Source organism: Pecten maximus, chromosome 1 (genome assembly GCF_902652985.1).
Source record: "Pecten maximus chromosome 1, xPecMax1.1, whole genome shotgun sequence".
Classification (NCBI taxonomy): domain Eukaryota; kingdom Metazoa; phylum Mollusca; class Bivalvia; order Pectinida; family Pectinidae; genus Pecten; species Pecten maximus.
In genome coordinates, this window is record NC_047015.1 from 21714686 (window position 1) to 21738482 (window position 23797).

A 23797-nucleotide genomic window follows, 5' to 3' on the forward strand; every position below is an offset into this window, starting at 1 on the left:
ATTCCATTGGAATAATGTCAGATTATAAATGAAAACTTTCCAGGCCCTAAGTGTACCAGCAGTTCCTGTGGGGCTCATCATTAGGATACAGGTTATGTCTGAAGGGCTCTTTTGACTATCTACATGTAAACCCTGATTTACATTTTGTCTCTAGTGTCTGTTGTAAGCAATTGGAAATAGGTGACAAGAGGCTATAATGGAGATTTTTCTCATTCAGGGAATATGTGAATTGGGAGGGAAATTTCTAGGAGTATTTTGAATATGAAATCAATTATTATTTTCAATTGGAAAAGGGGCAAAAAGTTCTCTGCGCTGGAAACTGAAAGAAAACTGATGGCATTCAGCATAAATAATCCTTTCCACAATCATTGTATTATCTATTTATTCAATTTGATTTGTGGTTTTGATTAGTTAAAAATATAAGCTATATCTCTGTTTAATTGCTGTATGTTTCAGAGAGGGAAGTCGACTTGTATGGATTGATGACTGGTATGAAAATGACTATGTTCAAAAGTTACTAACTACGGCACCAGAGAAAATGTATTGGACAGGTAAGTCGTTTAGCAGGCACAGGTAAATAGGCAGCGAGTAGGAGGTCCTTTTTTATACAGAGTAATATAGTCTTCCACCTTTATGGTGTTGAAATAGATCAGGGATCTCCGTGTCAGCCCTACCCCACCTACCCTGTGTTGGCCTGCTCTTATATACTGTACATGTATGTGATATTGACCTTAACACCATGCAAATCATTGTTGAGGGGGTGTGATCGTAATGTATAGACCTGACATTTGAGCAATTGTGTATGGGAATTCCACTATCTCAACTCTAGGGTGAGACTAATAGAATCTTTCACCCCTTTTGGGATGAGATAGAGGGGATCTCAACCCTCAGGGGAGATTGTTAAATTCCAAAAACACACCAGGCTTGCTGAGTGTTTGGGAACTTATTTATCTTGCCCCGAAGGTTGAGATTCCTGTCTCACTTCCATGGGGGTGAATGATTATTTTTCTCTTACCCTGTTTACCCTCTTATATATCTAATATGGACGTTACATCAATGCAAGGAAATGTTGACGGGACGTGATTGAATTGTCAACGTGACGTCATTGTACTGTTACCGTGACGAAATGCAATAGTTGAGAACGTGCAAAGAGCACGTATAACTTGTCTTTTCCCTAGGGTGAGGTAAGAAAATTTCACCCCGGTAAAAATGTGGATATCCCTGTCCAGGGTAAGAGAAAATGAAATCTCGCACTAAGTAAGATTCCACTGTCTCAACTCTAGGGTGAGATAATGAATCGAGCACTCTTATTTGATTCCACTGTCTCGTTGTCAACTCCAGGTTGAGATTATGAAACCTCACTCCGGTATTTGTGTCACAGTGTGGACACTTCTGTTTATGGTGAGATACAGATGGATTCCTCATATTAAAATGAATTTGTTTGTATTTTCATACCATCAATTTCATAGTGTTGTATCCAATTATCATATGTTCTTGCTAAGAATGAATTAATTGCCACAATTATGCTATCAATTATGCTGGGGTGTGATACTATCCCTGGTAGCTTTATGCTTAGTCCTCAGGCGAAAGATGAGAGATCACTGCATCCTCAAAATGACTCAAAAAGTGTACCTGGAACATCTTAACTATCAGTCAGGATCTGTTTAATATCGCTCATTTACATATTATGATGTGATAAACAATAGTGCATTGTTCACTGTTCAGTAAAAAAGTACATGTAAATCTTTTACATATTACAGGTTTAAAAAAGACGGACAGTGAATGGAAATGGACAGGAAACTCTAAAAGTTATAATCTCTATTATGGCTTTTGGGAAACAATGCAGCCAGACACCAGTAGTGATGCAGAGTGCGTGGCTGGAATGGTGAATGGCAATTGGATGCTTGTACCATGTCAGAAAATGTTGCCGTTCATTTGCAAGACAACAGCTTACCCACCTGGTAATTAAAATTTTAAGTTCATATTTAATATTCAGTAGTATCAGTGCTCCAGATAGCATGCACAAATGCGTATTTAAACACAATTCTTTGCAAATAGCTCAAGCAAAATATTTTATCTTGCTTCAATCACAGCGGATTAGAATTCATGTCACAGTGATGCTTGTCGGGTTTGCATGCTTATGTGAAGAGTTAAGATGATCACGAATAGTAATAAAAAATGGAGTCAAACATGTATCAAAGAAATAACAAGTCATAGGTAGGAACACTCGCTGAACTTTATCTAAATATGAAATGAATAATTCACAGACCTAATGTTACCTGAACATGGATGATGTATTAGGTCAATTAGATGGGTTGTGTATTTTACAGAACAATTTTAATTTGAAATGTTTGGCACATTTTAATTTTGAGAAAGACAATGTCTTTACAAAATATAGTTCAAACATTAAGCGAAATATGACATGAAATTTTAGGTTTACATTTCTACTATTGGTAAAAACACTTCATTTAAATTAAGACAAAAAATATTTATGATTCCTAGAGCTATTTATTGTATCATGAGCTCTAAAATAACCATTCCATATCAATAGCAAATGTATTGAAAATGGTGAGAATAAGTTATGTTTTGAAGATAGAGGTACTTGTATTCTACTTTCTCAAGATACAACTGTGAAAAAAAACACCACTATCTTAAGGTATGGGTAAAAACTCCACCTGTTCAAATGTTATCTGGAGAACTGAGTAATTATAATGGTTTTGGTATACACGTATGACCAAGTGATTATATGAGACATATCATAAATATGTCATGTGTTCTATTTCCAGGTTCATTTAAATGTAGCAAGGGACCCGCCATCAGTAATATGCATAAATGTGATGGGTATAATGACTGTGAAGATGGTTCCGATGAGGTACCATGTGACTCTGGTAAGTTCTTTGTGTTTGCAATCAAATTAACAAAGTGGTGCATTGTCTGTCAACTATTGCCCTGTGTTCCAATTTCCTGGTGCTTGCCCGGTTAAGTACGTACTGTCAAGGATTCAAAATGTATTGGAAGTTAAAATGATTACCTTTCTACAATCTGGTGAAAATCATTTGACTATGACTTTGTCACTATGTGCTATGCCTTTTATCAGTACATTGCCAGGTAGTTGGCAGTCTTAAATGTGTAGCAAATTTGTCCAAATAGAATCTTATCTTTACTCAATTTTTAGGTTTCAAGTGACAAATTTATTGGAAATTACAAATTCTTATGCAGAACCATAGTGTCTGATGGCACTCATCCAGTAGCTTAATTGTATTTTTCATCTGAGTGACCAGAGTTACTTTCTACATTACAGAGGTCAAAAGGTCACATAGTTTACTTCTATTAGAACCAAAGGGTGATGATTCTTGATATTAAAATTCTCAAGTCTTTATGCACTCTGGGTGTTGCAGGACTATTGCTGTAGACTGTTGATTCAGCAGAAATACATTTTTTGAAAAGTTTTCTGGGTTGAGTACCGAAAATTGTGAAATATTTCTAAAGAACGGTGAGGGCATCTAGAGTCGTGGTATATAGCTTAACTTGCTAGGATGTAGGCAATTAACTCATCAATTACTGATGAATATTAAAAAAATGATGACTATTTTTCCAACCTTACTACTGAACATCACAAAAATGTTCACCAGTTATGTCATGTCAGGTGGTCAGTGCAAAAATACTATTCATAATGGATTATGTGTTGTTGTTATAATGGATAGTGTGTGTTATTGTTATAATGGATTATGTGTGTTATTGTTATAATGGATAGTGTGTGTTATTGTTATAATGGATAGTGTGTGTTATTGTTATAATGGATAGTGTGTGTTATTGTTATAATGGATAGTGTGTGTTATTGTTATAATGGATTATGTGTGTTATTGTTATAATGGATAGTGTGTGTTATTATAATGGATTATGTGTGTTATTGTTATAATGGATAGTGTGTGTTATTGTTATAATGGATTATGTGTGTTATTGTTATAATGGATAGTGTGTGTTATTGTTATAATGGATTATGTGTGTTATTGTTATAATGGATTATGTGTGTGTTATTGTTATAATGGATTGTGTGTTATTGTTATAATGGATAGTGTGTGTTATTGTTATAATGGATAGTGTGTGTTATTGTTATAATGGATAGTGTGTGTTATTGTTATAATGGATTATGTGTGTTATTGTTATAATGGATAGTGTGTGTTATTGTTATAATGGATTATGTGTGTTATTGTTATAATGGATTATGTGTGTTATTGTTATAATGGATAGTGTGTGTTATTGTTATAATGGATTATGTATGTTATTGTTATAATGGATTATGTGTATTATTGTTATAATGGATAGTGTGTGTTATTGTTATAATGAATTATGTGTTATTGTTATAATGGATTATGTGTGTTATTGTTATAATGGATAGTGTGTGTTATTGTTATAATGAATTATGGGTGTTATTGTTATAATGGATTATGTGTGTTATTGTTATAATGGATTATGTGTGTGTTATGGTGGTTTAGTGGTAGTAGACAAGGCTATGTGACCGAAGGGTCACTGGTTTGAGTCCTCGTACAGGTTTTGTGTTGTATCCTTGAACAAGATACTTTACCCCGTTGTGTTCCAGTAAATGAGTACCTGGTAGGGCAGTGCTAGAAATGTTATTTCTAGGCTGTTAGTGTCAAAATGACAGCTCCAGCTGTATGCTCCCCATGGAGTCAAGAAAGACATTGGCTGGTTGCTAAAGGCCCAATTTCCATGGATAATGATTTGTGAACCATTGGGAATTTCAACTGCTCTTCTTTCTGTGATACAGTGGTATATAAAACTTCAAATTATCACTCTATTTATTAAGCCCCAATTTCATCAACATGCTAGGGTATCTTAACTGAAGGGAATTCCCTTAATGTATATAAAAAATTAATTGAAGTAATGTTCCTAATGGTTCCAGGTTCGTATTGTAACTGGTACAGCTCAGCATCAAGTGGAACAAAGCAAATTTACTACCTCACGAGTAAGACATGTCTGTTCACATTGAAGGCAAACATTGGTGAGAGGATAAAAGTCACGGTATGTATATAGGGATGCGTGCATGGTTCTCTGAAAAACACAACTTTTATGATATTTCTGTATATAGAGAAATAAGTACTGGTGTTGAAGGAATCTTATATTTTTCCTTTTCTTTTCTAAGGAATGTGTGTTGGAATACTTGAAATCAAACAATTTGCAGAATGATACCTCTTCATTGGAAAAATTGAATGTTAATTATTGTATAAGGTTGGAACATTAACCAAGCAACACTCAGTATTGTATCTATTGCTATATATTAGCTGTTTGATCGCAGGAAGCCAAGTTATCAAACGACTAGGATGTGTCTGGTTGTTTTAACAAACCTTCAAAATTTGGAGGTCATCTACCTTAACTAACCTGTCAGGTAGCAGCTTTAAAATCTTGTCCTTGTCCATTTTGAATCACAAGATTGTTTTCATTCTTTCCTTTCATTTGAGAGGGAATCCACCATCTTTGTTTTGATATGTAAATTTTCTACGATGTGCTCAATCACCCTTTTGACACTTTTCCTGAAATTTCTTTAAATGTTACTTTGAGGTTTTTATGAATTGTTTTGCTATCTTTAAAAGGTCTGTTTTTCAGAAATTGTTTGTGATGTTAACCTTTGCAGTTCTATTCATTTTAAGATTATCAACAAGCTTTCAAATGTAATAACACTGCTTTCTTTAAACTTGTTTTTAATGATAAAGGTCATGATAATAAAACTTGCTTTGGACTATTAAGTTCCTAAAGAGACTTACTGATTTCAAATTAGAATCAAATGACTTTACACAACTTTAAATGTCACTGAATTAAGCCTTATAATAAAATCTTCTCTTCATAACTTAAGCAGTGTTATATTCCCCCTGCAATGGAGTAGGGGAATCTCCTAGAAACAGAGTGCTGTCTGTTTGGTTGTCTTACAATTATTAGTTACAATCTTCAAGACAAAAAAGCATAACAAGTCTAAAAAATTCTTTTCAAACTGTTAGCAAATTAAGCAAATACAAAAATTTGGAACTATCTAAAAGTTGTTGGTCTGTATCACAAGATTTGAGTAGCCATAGCTTAAGAAATACTGTGACATCTATTAGTCCCTCCGCCCGACTGTCTGTTCATCAACAATTACTCTGTGAATACGATTACTTGAGTAATTGTCAACCAAGCTTGATGAAACTTTGTATGTAGCCATATATCGACAAGATCTCAGACGAGTTCGAAAATGGTAATTATTTGACAGTAACTTAGAGTTATTGCCCTTTGTAATAATAATGTTATTGGACCTTGTGAACATGATAACTGTGTAGTAAATATCAAAAAAGTTAGATGAAATTTGTATGTAGCCATTTATTGATATAATCTCAGATGAGTTCGAAAATGGAAGTTATTTGACAGTAACTTACAGAGATATTGCCCTTTGTAATATTTATTATTGGACCTTGTGTACATGTACACGATAACTAAAGTAAATATCAACAAAGTTTGATGAAATTCAGTATGCAGCTATATATCAACAAGATCTTGCATTGGATGAGTATGACTAACTTACATATGTACACAGTTATTGCCCTAAGTTTGTAATGATTTTATCAATATGTTTTTAGCTCAACTGGTTGGAAGGGGAAATCTTTTTTTTAAATGCTATTAGTCCTGAACAACTTAACTGATTTTGATGTTTGGTCTGGATAATTATATTGCAATGTTGTAAGTTGCATAAATGAAAGATGTGACACCCTTTGGGTAGGAGAAGAGGGTCCCAACAGGGGGAAATATAACAAAAAGTAAAAACTTTAAAATTATTTTTCTTTTTGAAAAATGACAGGATTTGATCCACCTGTATAACCCTTGTAGGGAGAAGCAGTTTAAAAGTCGGATAATATTTGAAATATAGCTTAAATTAGGAGTATTTGCCATAATTACCATGGTACTGAAATATCCGTTTATAATGTTGATAGGCCGAATTAACTACAGTCGAATCTGTCCAAACGACCATCTCTATTTAGCGACCCTCTGTTCTAAGCGACCATTTCAATTCCTCCCGAGCGTTTTCGCTATATATTTTAACTCTATTAAGCGACCCTCTCTTTACGCAACCAGCGACCACAATTTTTCGTTCCCGTGATAAAAATAGCTCTCCAATAAGCGACCAGAAGTCTCCAAAATGCCTTATTACATAACCATTTTCGCCTTAATAACACCCAAGTATTTTTACTTTTCGTGCAAGAGGACGGGAGATGAGGCGAAGTGACTGTCTGGAATTCTGACGATTTTCAGACGTTTTATATACGATATATCAATTTGCATGCGAAATATAACAATGAAGGAATGCATAAACAGTTAACTTACTGTTAAATCGTGATTTGTTATCTTTTTTGAGACATTAAAACAGATATTTGCCAGTGAAAAAGTCGCCGTTTTTAAAGTAGGAAATGCAGGAACGTAAATAATAATCGAAGCGGAAATCCGGACCAAGATTTCAGGAATTAAAAAAAATATATAAATAATTTGAAAGTAATCTAATTAACCAATGAAATATATTTCTCATGTTAAATCGATGTATTTTGCTATGCTGAAAGAATTTCAAAAAATACATATAGTGATGAAAAATTAGCACAGTAATAATTATTAAAAAAAAAAAATACACAAAAAAAAAAAAAAAAATTGTTTTGTTTTATTCAAAGTGGGGGTTCATTTTTCATATATATTATAAATCATTATTGCCAATTTATAAAGCGAATAAAAAGCTTATGAACATTTACTAAATTTAAGATACCATCTCTATTAAGAGACCACTCTCCATTAAGAGACCGTTTTTCAACTTCCCTTGAGTGGTCGCTTAATACAGATTCGACTGTACAATTCTAAGTGGTGAACAGATCACAATTAATTTGGCATCCATCTCTACATAAAGCACAATAACTACTATTTGTGGTATTATATCAGAACATAATTTGACTTGCAGCTTTCTTCTGCACTTACAACCATAGAAGAGCATGCTGATTCACTGAAGGTATACACTGGTGGCTTAACAACATCTGAAAGCTATTTAATAGGTACAGTGAAAGGTTCCTTGAGTCAAGGGACAGACTTTCATCTCTGGTAACCATTACATGATCCTAAGGATGACAACTGACCAATCACGGGAAGGCCAATTCATCACCATGACCTGGACCAATGGTATGTATTGGTCTTATCACCACATGATAGCAAATTGGATACTGATAGGAAAATAATGTACCGTGTGATATCAGGTACTGATTGGATACTTAAGTAATGTATGGTTACATCTTGGATACTATTTGATAACTACATTGGATATTCATGGAGTTATGGTATACCTGAACAATATAGTTTATCATTTGGTACAAATGTCAATAAAACCAGAAATGAGTTATATAATGTACTGTGATAGGATCATATGGTTTTACCCATGGCTGTCGTTCTGATATAATTTAGTTTCCAATTTTTCACACTTTAACAGTACAGATATAGAACACTTAATCTGTTTGTAGTTGGATGCGTGTCAAGTTTTGATTTAACTTCAGAATAATAATGAACATTTTCATAAGCAGTAGGAACAAAATTGGAGTTCCAATCTGGTAATTTACTAAGGCAAACATATTTGGTCAACCAATACCTGACTTGTTTTCAGAAGTTATAAGTACACCTCTTAACTTAGCTAATAACACCAAAAACTTCCAAACTTCTGTTTGGTTTCTGACAGGGACATTTGTATTGCTCCAACTTTATTATTCTGTCAATGTCCTGTCGAATTGGTTCTTGTCTCAATTCTGCCCAAAACAATGAAAACAAGACTGAGATGTTACTTTTCTTTCAGCATTAATGGCCTCCATACTGATCTTACATGTTGTGTTTGCTTTAAAGGTTAATTTCTCAGAAAGTACTACTGTGACAACCAAATTTGATATGTAGGCATTACTGTTATGTATGTACAAGATCAGGACAAGATAGAAAATTAGTTAACTGGAATCCAACTTATTGAGAAAAACAAAAACATTTTGTGAGAAATCATTAAAAAATATAAAGATTAACATGACTTTTTGTACACAGGTTACATACATGTAATATAAAACTATTTGGTCGGGAGTTGAAATATTTACAGAAAAACCAAACTATTTGTTATTAAGTGATATTATAACATAATGCACCCTTAATAGAAGCTGGAAGCTTTCCATCTTCCACTGAAAAAGGACTGTTTTGGAGTAATTAGGAAGACAGGGATCTTGAATTGAATGGCCATGAATACAAAATCTGATTTTTTTGTCCCTCAGCATAATTGACATACATTTTTAGCTCACCGGTTACGAGTAACCGAGAGCTAATGCTGTCACCCCGGCGTCCGCGTCTGCGTCCCACCCCAAAACTTCAAAGTTTTTGGAGGAAGTTTTTGGAAAGCTTGTAAGTCCAAACTTATACACCTCATGCCCTTCTAATTTGATTTATACATTCAGTAGAGGTCTAGGAGTGATGTTATGGCAAAATCATGAAGAAAAAAATTGTGATTTTTTCGCATTTTACCATTTTGTGGACTTAACTTTTTTGGCACCAAAACCCACTTTTAAGTTTTTGGGGTCAGTTTTTGGAAAGTTTGTAAGTCCAAAAGTATACACCTCATGCCCTTCTAAATTGGTTTATACATTCATTAGAGGTCTAGGAGTGATGTTATGGCAAAATCATACAGAATTTTTTTTTGATTTTTTTGCATTTTACCATTTTGTGGACTTAACTTTTTTGGCACCAAAACTCACTTTAAAGTTTTGGGGGTAAGTCCAAAAGTATACACCTATCACCCTTCTTATTTCGTTTATACATTCATTAGAGATCCAGGAGTGATGTTATGGCAAAATCATGCAGAAAATATTTGTGATATTTTTTTTGGCATTTTACCATTTAGTGTACATTTTGTACTTACATTTTTTGACACAAAAACCCACTTTAAAGATTTTGGGGGTTAGTTTTGGAAAGCTTGTAAGTCCACACCCTTCTTATTTGGTTTAAACATCCATTAGAGGTCTAGGAGTGATATTATGTGACATACAATTTCAAAATGACATGCTTATACATACATAAAAAATGAATGCATAATGTGATTGCTGCTGCCGGTGAGCTTTTGCAATCATTGATTGCACTTGTTTTGTTGCTATGGTAACTTGAATGAAACCTCTGATTAGTCAAGTTAAGCCCTAGTCTAATAAATCTGAAAAATGGTGGATCAGTTCAGAAAGAGTGTGAGCACAAATGTTCAAACCTCCATTTACAAAATAATGAATTAAGTTTAGAATTAATTGTCACCTATAGGAGGCACTGGTTTTGACATGATGACAGCTCTACTTTCAGTTCTGCAGTACTTGTACCTAATGAAATAATGGCTTATGTTCTCTTGTGTCTTAATAGTTAACAATGTTTTATTTTCAGTTGTCCCAGAGATCTTCAACTCACCACGCAGCTTGACTGGTACCTCATCCTACACAGAACTGTTATCGCCATTCTATCCTAGTATGTTACCTTCAGATCTGGCTATGGCCTGGGACATCACTGCGGCATCACCTGGACAAATTATCACAGTTATGGTAAGACACTCGACTATAAAATATGTCCTCGGACATTACTACAGTAACACCTGGACAAATTATCACAGTTATGGTAAGACACTCGACTATAAAATATGTCCTGGGACATTACTACAGTAACACCTGGACAAATTATCACAGTTATGGTGAGACACTCGACTATAAAATATGTCCTCGGACATTACTACAGTAACACCTGGACAAATTATCACAGTTATGGAAAGATACCCAACTAAAAAATATGTCCTCGGACATTACTACAGTAACACCTGGACAAATTATCACAGTTATGGTAAGACACTCGACTATAAAATATGTCCTCGGACATTACTACAGTAACACCTGGACAAATTATCACAGTTATGGTGAGACACTCGACTATAAAATATGTCCTCGGACATTACTGCGGCATCACCTGGACAAATTATCACAGTTATGGTAAGTCACTCGACTATAAAATATGTCCTCGGACATTACTACAGTAACACCTGGGCAAATTATCACAGTTATGGTAAGACACTCGACTATAAAATATGTCCTTGGACATTACTACAGTAACACCTGGGCAAATTATCACAGTTATGGTAAGACACTCGACTATAAAATATGTCCTTGGACATTACTACAGTAACACCTGGGCAAATTATCACAGTTATGGTAAGACACTCGACTATAAAATATGTCCTGGGACATTACTACAGTAACACCTGGACAAATTATCACAGTTATGGTAAGACGCTCAACTATTAAATATGTCCTCGGACATTACTTCAGTAATACCTGGACAAATTATCACAGTTATGGTAAGACACTCAACTATAAAATATGTCCTGGGACATTACTACAGTAACACCTGGACAAATTATCACAGTTGTGGTAAGACACTCGACTATAAAATATGTCCTCGGACATTACTACAGTAACACCTGGACAAATTATCACAGTTATGGTAAGACACCCAACTATAAAATATGTCCACGGACATTACTACAGTAACACCTGGACAAATTATCACAGTTATGGTAAGACACCCAACTATAAAATATGTCCACGGACATTACTACAGTAACACCTGGACAAATTATCACAGTTATGGTAAGACACCCTACTATAAAATATGTCCTGGGACATTGCTACAGTAACACCTGGACAAATTATCACAGTTATGGTAAGACACTCGACTATAAAATATGTCCTGGGACATTACTACAGTAACACCTGGACAAATTATCACAGTTATGGTGAGACACTCGACTATAAAATATGTCCTCGGACATTACTACAGTAACACCTGGACAAATTATCACAGTTATGGAAAGATACCCAACTAAAAAATATGTCCTCGGACATTACTACAGTAACACCTGGACAAATTATCACAGTTATGGTAAGACACTCGACTATAAAATATGTCCTCGGACATTACTACAGTAACACCTGGACAAATTATCACAGTTATGGTGAGACACTCGACTATAAAATATGTCCTCGGACATTACTGCGGCATCACCTGGACAAATTATCACAGTTATGGTAAGTCACTCGACTATAAAATATGTCCTCGGACATTACTACAGTAACACCTGGGCAAATTATCACAGTTATGGTAAGACACTCGACTATAAAATATGTCCTTGGACATTACTACAGTAACACCTGGGCAAATTATCACAGTTATGGTAAGACACTCGACTATAAAATATGTCCTTGGACATTACTACAGTAACACCTGGGCAAATTATCACAGTTATGGTAAGACACTCGACTATAAAATATGTCCTGGGACATTACTACAGTAACACCTGGACAAATTATCACAGTTATGGTAAGACGCTCAACTATTAAATATGTCCTCGGACATTACTTCAGTAATACCTGGACAAATTATCACAGTTATGGTAAGACACTCAACTATAAAATATGTCCTGGGACATTACTACAGTAACACCTGGACAAATTATCACAGTTGTGGTAAGACACTCGACTATAAAATATGTCCTCGGACATTACTACAGTAACACCTGGACAAATTATCACAGTTATGGTAAGACACCCAACTATAAAATATGTCCACGGACATTACTACAGTAACACCTGGACAAATTATCACAGTTATGGTAAGACACCCTACTATAAAATATGTCCTGGGACATTGCTACAGTAACACCTGGACAAATTATCACAGTTATGGTAAGACACTCAACTATAAAATATGTCCTCAGACATTACTACAGTAATAAATTATCACAGTTATGGTAAGACACTCAACTAAAAAATATGTCCTCGGACATTACTACAGTAACACCTGGACAAATTGTCACAGTTATGGAAAGATACCCAACTAAAAAATATGTCCTCAGACATTACTACAGTAACACCTGGACAATTCCTGACCACAGCTAGTGCTGTTCAGGATAAGTGAATTTGAAAGATGTGCTTGAAAAGTTTTTTAGCCTGTTTGTTTTTGTATCGCCTGCAATAAGCAGGCAACATATAGGTATCACAGAGGTTTCCATGCAATATCTCAAGTAACCTTTGGCCCAAGATCCAAAGGTCAAGGTCACTGTTAAAAAAAAAAGAATTTTTACCTTTGATAACTCCAGTTTGTTTAGTCAGTTTATCCTTACCACCAGAAAATCTGTTGCTAAAAAGTAGAAAATCTGTTTTTGTGCAATAACTCTTGTAATTACCCAAATTTCTGTACAGGCGACACTTCCACTTCCATGGAATTATTGTTATAAATTCAATAAAATATGCATGTTATCCATTTCAGTTTGAGGAAGTAAGTTTGGAAATTGGAAGCTTTTTGGAATTATACGATAGAGATATGACCAATGCAGTACTATCTGCTGTCCGCTCTGTTCCGAATCCAGCCATGTATATTTCGTATAGCAGTACCATCAGAATCTATCTGTCTTCCTCTACTGTCTATCAAAGTAGTACTAGTGGCTTCAGACTCAAGTATAAGGAAGGTAAGTTTTACTGTCATTTCCATTTATGATGTTATGTTTTAAAATTGATACAAAAACAGTAACTTTCTTAAAAATTAGCACTACTCTGTGGCGGGACTTTACAACAATCCCATTTAATTAATGATTAACTTCATTTCGATGCTTTTAGTATGTTGGGATTTAAAATCAAACACGTGAGAATAGAATTTTTTTTTTTTTTATGCATCCTGCAATAAAGTTAATTATACTGAATTTAGGAAGTTGGGTGTCGTGTGTATGAAGACATGAAACTGATCTGTACATATAGACATTGTACACTAAACACTAGTGCTTATTTCATTTTTCAAATGAAATTCAGTTCTGATTGCAGACTGCACTTAATCTTGTCCAGACAAACTCTCCTACAGTATTTGTATAAATTTTGTAAACATCATTGATGAAGTCATTACACATTGAAGCTGTGCACCTGTGCCTATTTTTGCACCTGTGCTTATTTTTTGGATTTACATATTTTAAGTCACCTGAGACGAAGTCTCCGTTGATCTATTGCAATCATGCATTATAAACGGTATACATTTTCAACTTCTTCTCAATTCCCAATAGGCCCAGAGACCTGATATTGTGCCTGTAGCATGCTGAGGTGAAGGGCTACCAAGTTCGATCAAATAGATGACCTTGACCTTCATTCAAGGTCACATGGGTCAAATATGCTAAAATCTTTAAACAACTTCTTCTTGATAACCAAAAGACCCAGAATTTTAGGTCTGTAGCATGCTGGGATGAAGGGCTACCAAGTTTATTCAAATGGATGACCTTGACCTTCATTCAAGGTCGCAGGGGTGAAATATGCTAAAATATTTAAACAACTTCATGATAACCAAAACGCCCAGAGATCTGATATTTCGTTTAGAGCATACTTGGATGAAGGGCTTCCAAGTCTGATCAAACAGATGACCTTGACCTTAATTCAAGGTTTCAGGGGTCAAATATGCTAAAATATTTAAACACCCTTTTTTAGATCGCCTGAGCTTTGCTCAAGTGACCTATTCTTGTCCCCTTTTGACTGTCGTCGTCTGTCCGTACACATTTAACATTTTCTACTTCTTCTTCAAAGCCGCTGAACAAAATTCAATGAAATTTGGCAAGAAGCTTCTATGGCTAAAAGTAAACCAAAATTGTGAATTATATTGTCCCCACCAAAAGGGGCCTGAGGGGCAGGGCCAAAAAGGGTCAAATTGACTAAAACTTCAAAAATCTTCTTCTCTACTCTCAGATATGGTTGAATCAATCAAACACTCTTCATAGATGGAAGGGTCTTAGTTGCTTTACCAAAATTGTTAATTTCATTACCCTCATCACTCTAAAGAAAATGATAACTTTTTGAAGCAAAAAAAGTTAAATGTGCGTTATTTTGACTAAAAATGGAACCCTGTCACACTCCCATGTAGGGTGATATCAAAATGGTCATGGAACAGGCCCCTAGGACCTTTTGAATATTTTAAACATATTTCATGGGTTGTCTCATATAGCACTACAAATATCACCTGATAATTATTAAATTGGCTCGTGGGTAAAAATCAATGTAACTGTAACAGATCGATGATATGCACATGTTGGCCCTGGGCGGGGCCAAAAATGGTCAGTTTGATTAACTTAATTACTTCAATACTCAGGTGACTGTCTAGGCCCATGGGCCTCTTGTTTAAATAACCAAGTGACCCAGCGCCCTGATATTAGGTTTGTAGCATTCATGGGAAAAGGGCTTTAATGTTTGTTCAAATGAATGATCTTCACCTTCATTCAAGTCCCAGGGGTCAATTATGATAAAATATATAAAACTCAAGTAACCGTTAAGACCCATGGGCCTTTATTTATGAGAAACTTGACTATTTTGTCCTCCTTCAGGATGTATGGACATCACCTTCAACCCAGCCATTAGTGGTACAATTAGGACACCAGGTTTTCTGACTGGGGCATACCCTCGTGGTGTTACCTGTACCTGGAACCTAATTGCACCTCCATCAAGGATCTTAACAGTCAGGAAATCATCATTTAATCTTTTTGAAAATGCTGACTTCATGAAGGTAAGAAACATTGACACAATATTAAGTAAAGGAAGGGATGTATTATCTACAGCCTGCTAATCTTTGTATTCCTGCATGACAATGTAGATATATATGGTAGCCACCTTAACATATAGATTTATTGATGTATACTTCCAGTTTTCCAGTCAGTCTTCAAGATGACTTGGATCTGTACTTATGTATCATTTGTTTTGTAGGGTATATTTTTCTACCTTTAACCTCACAGTTATATATTATGGTGCATGGTTTTAGCATATTCTTCAAGTGCAAGTGAGTTTATACAGATGTATGTCATGTGGTCTCCAATACACAGCCAGTTTTAGGTCTGTCCAGAATCCAAGATGGCAATCATCTTGAAAAACACATTTTGAACTGTAACCTTCAGTGTGCTTGGTGCCATTGAAGTGTAAATAGGTGGGGATGCTAAGAAAAGGAAGCTGACAAAGTGTTGTTATTTTTAGGCTTTGCTGAGAATGTGTTCATAGTAGCCATTTTGTAACATGATTGCACAATAATATTGTTTCAGCAGTAGGATAACACTAGTACATGGTGTTTTATAGTAGTTTTCTAGGCCCATGGGCCTCTTGTATGAGTCAGTGGCATGTTAGGATTTCAATATCAAAAGGGTTTGATATATCAAAAATCCCCAAAGAAAATTCTTATCAATAACAATGAAACTCTGGGCCATGCTGTTTGGCTAGCAGCATGCTGAAATGATTAAGGACAACTTAAGCTTGTTTAGATGAATGACCTTGAACTACTTTCAAAGTCAAAAGAGTCCAATGTATTTATGTGAACTCTGTACACATAGAATTACAACCATATTTATACCCCCACAACAAAGTTAGCAGGGGTATACTGGAATCAGGTTGTCCGTTCGTCCGTCTGTCTGTCAGTTTGTAGACACATCTTGTCTGTTCAACTCTTCCTAAACTGGTGGGCTGATTCCAATGACACTTCACACTAATAGAGAGGACCATGTGTAGATGTGCATGCAGCTGTTTAAATTCCAAAATTTTGGTTACCATGGTTACTGGTCACTATTCATAGGTTTTTCTTGTCTGGACAACTCCTCCTGAACTTGTGAACCGATTTTCACGAAACTTCACGGGAATGTTATGGAACATGTGCAATGCGGGAATGTTAGGTTACATGTGCATTTATTGGAATGTTAGGGAACATGTGCAGATGTGCATGAAGATATTTAAATTCCAAATTTTTGTTGCCATGGTAACTGGTCCCTATAGAAAGGTTTTTATTGTTCAGACAACTCTTCCAAAACGTGTGGACTGATTTCAACAAAACGTATGACTAAATTTTCTTTATTGTGAACAACAAATATTCCAGCCATTCTGAATTTCAGAAATACTAGAGACATGAACAAATTATCTTAGCCTTCAAATAACAGTTCCTGTTGTCCATTGACTCATGCAGATTGCCAGGGTATTAGTCAGCCATCCTTGCTACAGTTCTAGTTTGTATAGTCAACACATATAAATAGAATAATACTCTGTATAGTTTACACACAGAATTACAATCATACTCTGTATAATTAACACACAGAATTACAATAATACTCTGTATAGTTTACACACAGAATTACAATCATACTCTGTATAGTTTACACACAGAATTACAATCATACTCTGTATAATTAACACACAGGATTACAACCATACTGTATATAGTTAACACTCAGAATTACAACCATACTGTATATAGTTAACACACAAATTTACAACCATATTCTGTATAGTTAACACACAGGATTACAACCATACTCTGTATAGTAAACACAGAATTACAACCATAGTCTATATAGTTAACTCACAGAATTACAACCATACTCTGTATAGTTTACATACAGAATTACAACTGTTACCATACTCTGTATAGTTAACTCACAGAATAACAACCATACTGTATATAGTTAACACCCAGAATTACAACCATACTCTGTATAGTTAACACACAGATACAACCATACTGTATATAGTTAACACTCAGAATTACAACCATACTGTATATAGTTAACACACAGAATTACAACCATACTGTATATAGTTAACACACAGAATTACAACCATACTCTGTATAGTTGACACACTGATTTAAATATTTTAAACGGAATATGTGTATGATTTCAGGTTTACAATAGCAGTAACTCTCCTCTTCATCCTGGGAGTGGCTATACTGGGTTAATTGACAGTCCGATAGTCGCACGGTCAGACTTTCTTAAGATTGAGTTTTTGTCGGACAAAGTGAGAACAGGAACTGGTTTTGAACTGGAATATTCCGTTGGTAGGTATCTTTATGAAAATATTTTTAGGCTAAGCCTACTGAGGTTTTAGCATTTTCAGTCCACCATCATCAGATGGTGATGGTGGGCTATCACCTATTGGGTATCTTGTTTTTAATCTGCAGTGAATCTAGATTTGGTTTACATGTGTATTGTGTTTTTGCAGACTGTGAGCTTTGGACGCCATCCACAGGGACAGTTATCGAGAACGAAGGGCCCTATCCATCATTTCTAAGCTCACGTTCTGTCAGTTGTGAAGAAGGTTATTCTTTCATGCAAGAAGAATACAGCTTTGGTACATTAACTATGATGTGTAATGCAGGAGGAGAATGGAACGTTTCTCGCATCCCGGAATGCTCGAGTGAGTATTGTAAACTATGTGTGCACATTATAACTGTACCTATAATCACTGAGACTGTGTGTTAGCTACAAAAATGAGAGAAAATGTGGTATATGCAGATATGTTCATGCAATTAAAATTGTCATTGGTGTATTCTCAGTTATGATATGGTAATTATGAGAGTAGGTTTAAGGTTTATCATCAAATGCACATTGCAAAATTGAGTGAGATTTTCTCACGAGATAGGGAGCTGCTTGACACTTGATTACACTTTCCTTCCTGCGGTCAATCTTACATATAGAGATCAAGCATACATCAGTTTTATCATTTTGATTCAATACTGTTCACTAATTTTGTGATTTGCTTTTCCAGTTAAATACTGTCCTATTCCACCAAAGGTGTCGAATGGCTGGATTAGTGCAGCATCTGGAGAAGTACATGTTGGTGCAAATGTTACATATGTGTGTGAAGATGGTTTTGTGTTGAGCAATTCTGCCACCATCAAATGTAAGACAGATGGTACATGGGAGAACCCACCTACATGTTCAAGTGAGTATTTCTTCACATTGTGTATAAATCCGATATAATTTACCTTATCCAAGTAGTTAACTTGTATCTTATTTGCAATTTTGGAATTCTGAAGAGATGTCCAGTTTGATTTTCTTCTTACAATTCATGGGCAACTCTTAGTAAACCCGTGATTCAAGGAAAGACAATTCCTCCTAAACGAGTGAGTCTAGAAAATTTCATACATAAGTACCCACTGGTTAGCATCTTTCTTTGTGGTATTTTAAATATGTTGCGTATAGAGTTCATTTTTTTTTTACTGTGAAAAGTTAAGGAGCACAATTATGCTGTGTTACTTTTTCTGCCAGCGACGGCAACATTTCCTTAAGTCCAACTTTAACCAAACTTGGTATAAAATCATATCACATGGTAAACATCTGAACACAGCCTTTATTTGCGGAATATCAACCAGAAATTATTGCCCAGTGACTCTAGAAATAAGGGATGCTTGGAATGTGGCTTTGAATATTTGTGTTTAGCACTGCAGTCTCTCGAAAAGTATCAATGTTACTTCAACCAAACCTGAAATATAGTTGTATACTGAAATTTTAGAGTTTGCTTGAAACTAACATTGACAAAATCAGTCCATCCACTCAGTGGACAACCTATTTTCAAAACTGTAAATTCAAAAAAGCCAATGTGGCTCAATATCAACAGGTTTACTGCTGACTTTGTTGTGGGAAGGAAACAGGTAGTGAAATGTTTTAACCGACTATGTTTTGAGATTCAGGGTGGATTTTTTCTCCTCAGGTGATATATCCCTGAGTTTAAGTTGAACAGAATGCGATATCACAAGATCATTCCTTGGGTGCCTGTAAATAAAAAATATGAATTTCTCATTGAGTGATAAAAGCATCTGTCACCTTATCTTGTTCCAAGTGGACCTGTATACTGTTGAGTTTTATTTAACTTGATATAATAGAGAGTTATGTTAACATGTATGTCCTCTTCATAGCCTGGTACTGATTTACAGGTACAAGCTGCAACACTTTGCCTAATGTTTTGAATGGTTACACAAAGAATCTGACTGCCACTCTAAACCAATATGGGGACGTCCTAGAGTACAAGTGTAATGAAGGATATGAGACAGTTGGTCTGACTTTCGCATACTGTCGGACAAATGGGACCTGGTCTCACGATGAACCAACTTGTAAAGGTTTGTATACCATGTATACACAGTATTATAATGTTATGATGGTTTCCGGGCATGTTATGTGTTGTAGGAGAAATTTAAATGAAATGATTTCATCCGATGGAGATTGAGATGGGAAATCTCAACCCAAGCAGTTCTGTTTGTTGACAAGCAATTGTTCTTTTAGCCCACCATCATCAAATGGTGGGCTATTCAAATCGTCCGTCCCTCCATCCATCCGTAAACAATTTTTGTTATCGCTATTTCTCAGAAAGTACTGAAGAGATCTTTCTCAAATTTCATATGTTTGTTCCCCTTGGTGCCTAGTTATGCATATTGCATTTTGAGACTAATCGAAAAACAACATGGCCGACAGGCAGCCATCTTGGATTTTGACAATTGAAGTTTGTTATCACTATTTCTCAGACAGTACAGAAGGGATCTTTCTAAAATTTGATATGTAGGTTCTCCATGGTCTCTAGTTATGCATATTGCATTTTGGGACCAATCTGAAAACAACATGGCCGACAGACAGTCATTATCGCTAAATTTCAAATTTCATATATAGGTTCCCCTTGTTTGAAAAATACTGGAGAGGTGTTTCTCAATTTACACAGATTAGTAAGAGGAAGGGAAAAATAGAGAGAAGATCAATCTGACGTGGAACCTATAAAGATCATTCAATGGTGGGCGCCAAGATCCCTCTGGTTTTCTTAATGTGTTGCATGGATCATTGTCCGATTTCTTCAGTCCTCCTTAGTCTAATTATGTGTGTTCAGTTTGGAGACCAACAAGATACTGTGTAAATGAAATGGTTAATAGGAAGCCATCTTTGATTTTGACAGTTAATGTTAGGTATCGCAATTTCGCATAAAGCTCATTTTGGATCTTTTTATGCTCTCCTCTATGATCCAAAGGCTCAAAAAGAGGAAAAAAATGAAAAATGAGTAAAAACTCTTATTATAAATCTTACATGAAATGTTTTAAACCTGCAAAATTTGATTTTTTGTTAGCAATAACCTGTCCACTGGTTCCGGTGATGTATGCAAAGTGGTCGCAGACGGAAGGTGTTCCTTTTGGTAATGCAGTATCACTTACCTGTTCTGATGGCTTTAAGTGGAATGTGACCAGTTCACCACAAATTTCTGTCACATGTTTGGCTGATGCAACATTTTCCAACATGGAGGAATGCATCGGTGTGTATTTTTCGCAGTGATTGCCAGATAGAATATGATGGCTAGAGAAGGTTATAGATAGTATATAATTGTAGGTCTTATAGATAGTATATAATTGTAGTTCCTATAGATATTATATAATTGTAGTTCCTATATATAGGATATGATGGCTAGAGAAGGTTATAGATAGTATATAATTGTAGTTCCTATAGATAGGTTATGATGGCTAGAGAAGGTTATAGATAGTATATAATTGTAGTTCCTATAGATATTATATAATTGTAGTTCCTATAGATAGGATATGATGGCTAGAGAAGGTTATAGATAGTATATAATTGTAGTTCCTATAGATAGGTTATGATGGCTAGAGAAGGTTATAGATAGTATATAATTGTAGTACTTATAGATAGTATATAATTGTAGTTCCTATAGATAGTACAGTGGAACTTCGTTAACTCGAACTCGGATAACTCGAATACCCCGCTTAACTCGAAGTACCTTGCCGGTCCCGGCCGAATTCTCTCTTTATCTTAGTAAAAAAAACTTGGAAAATTTGAATTCGGATAACTCGAAAAACTCTGATAATACGAAGTAAAAATTTGGTCCCAACAATAAAAATCCTACTTGAAATGTTCGAATAACTCGAAGTATAATTTTCGTCGATCGGTGGCAAACGCTGACATTTTTTAAGAGCTAAATTCCGTTTGTAATACTGAACATATCGGCACTACTAACCTACATGCTATTATAAGTGTTTCATAAATTCATAAAAGAAATTGTCGGTTGAATCTTATAACAACAAGTCTTGGTGATAAAAAGTACTGCTTAATTACATCAGGTAATTTCCCAAGGCGGTCGCCGATATCAGTACACACGATAGTCAACAACTCATCTACCCGTTCGCTCAAGCGAAACTAACTTAATCTCTGACACACCGGTAGATCTACCCGGCTGATGTTTTTACAGGTGTAGAAATGACACAGTCACCGGCGCCTATTAAATCTTTAAACTGCTGAAACAATAGCGTAATTACTGCCGAGGTGTTCAGAGTACAACTGTAACGGTCAGTGCTGTCTATTAAATCGGATAAAACGCCAACTCAGTTACAGTAACATTTTATACGCACATGCGCAGCCCAACTTCCGGTGCTAATACACATGGAAATGGCGTGGTTATCAATAAAAAGTAAGTAGGCCGATCAAACAGTATTTTATATATGTCCAATAAAAGGTAATGGTTCTGTTACGTTTTGTATGCAATCTGTGTTAAACTTAAACGGTTATTTGTTTTGACATTAATAACTTGTTATTTTGTCGAATTCCGTTTTATCGTTTACCTTTTGCAAACATGACTTGCACATCAGATTGTTATTGAAGTGACTAAGTGAAAGAAACTTTATCGTGACTGTATATCGGCAAAACTACACCAAATTACAAGTGACATAACGAAACATTACATATATATTTACATGTATTGACCAGTCTTCACACTAAACTGATGAGCGACAGAGCGAAGTTATAATGATTATATAATGTTGACAAATATTGACCAAACTTTTCACCAAAAACGATAACTCGCTTAATTCGAACACTCGGATAACTCGAAGTTTTTTCGTGGTCCCGTCAACTTCCAGTTAACGAAGTTCCACTGTATATGATGGCTAGAGAAGGTTATAGATAGTATATAATTGTAGTACTTATAGATAGTATATAATTGTAGTTCCTATAGATAGGATATGATGGCTAGAGAAGGTTATAGATAGTATATAATTGTAGTTCCTATAGATAGGATATGATGGCTAGAGAAGGTTATAGATATTATATAATTGTAGTTCCTATAGATAGTATATAATTGTAGTTCTTATAGATAGGATATGATGGCTAGAGAAGGTTATAGATAGTATATAATTGTAGTTCTTATAGATATTATATAATTGTAGTTCCTATAGATAGTATATAATTGTAGTTCTTATAGATAGGATATGATAGCTAGAGAAGGTTATAAATAGTATATAATTGTAGTTCCTATAGATAGTATATAATTGTAGTTCCTATAGATATTATATAATTGTAGTTCTTATAGATAGGTTATGATGGCTAGAGAAGGTTATAGATAGTATATAATTGTAGTTCCTATAGATATTATATAATTGTAGTTCCTATAGATAGTATATAATTGTAGTTCTTATAGATAGGTTATGATGGCTAGAGAAGGTTATAGATAGTATATAATTGTAGTTCCTATAGATAGTATATAATTGTAGTTCCTATAGATAGTATATAATTGTAGTTCCTATAGATAGTATATAATTGTAGTTCCTATAGATAGTATATAATTGTAGTTCCTATAGATAGGATATGATGGCTAGAGAAGGTTATAGATAGTATATAATTGTAGTACTTATAGATAGTATATAATTGTAGTTCTTATAGATAGTATATAATTGTAGTTCCTATAGATAGTATATAATTGTAGTTCCTATAGATAGGTTATGATGGCTAGAGAAGGTTATAGATAGTATATAATTGTAGTTCCTATAGATAGTATATAATTGTAGTTCCTATAGATAGGTTATGATGGCTAGAGAAGGTTATAGATAGTATATAATTGTAGTTCCTATAGATAGGATATGATGG

General features: G+C 34.8%; 2 protein-coding genes across 2 annotated transcripts in view; both read left to right on the top strand.

Moving 5' to 3' along the window:
• The window catches only part of LOC117327648 (L-selectin-like), a 23671-nt gene extending 13099 nt beyond the window's left edge, over positions 1-10572 (top strand). The window contains exons 4-9 of the mRNA XM_033884723.1: positions 457-551; positions 1761-1961; positions 2787-2888; positions 4925-5043; positions 7985-8199; positions 10459-10572. Coding sequence (XP_033740614.1) covers positions 457-551; positions 1761-1961; positions 2787-2888; positions 4925-5043; positions 7985-8125 — 658 coding nt within the window. The 3' untranslated portion in view covers positions 8126-8199; positions 10459-10572. The remainder of the gene's footprint in view (positions 1-456; positions 552-1760; positions 1962-2786; positions 2889-4924; positions 5044-7984; positions 8200-10458) is intronic.
• Positions 8145-23797, top strand: part of LOC117334238 (CUB and sushi domain-containing protein 3-like) — a 23713-nt gene continuing 8060 nt past the window's right edge. The window contains exons 1-9 of the mRNA XM_033893774.1: positions 8145-8199; positions 10459-10613; positions 13387-13585; positions 15470-15648; positions 17796-17949; positions 18114-18308; positions 18660-18836; positions 19828-20010; positions 21000-21182. Of these exons, the coding sequence (XP_033749665.1) occupies positions 8145-8199; positions 10459-10613; positions 13387-13585; positions 15470-15648; positions 17796-17949; positions 18114-18308; positions 18660-18836; positions 19828-20010; positions 21000-21182 (1480 nt within the window). The remainder of the gene's footprint in view (positions 8200-10458; positions 10614-13386; positions 13586-15469; positions 15649-17795; positions 17950-18113; positions 18309-18659; positions 18837-19827; positions 20011-20999; positions 21183-23797) is intronic.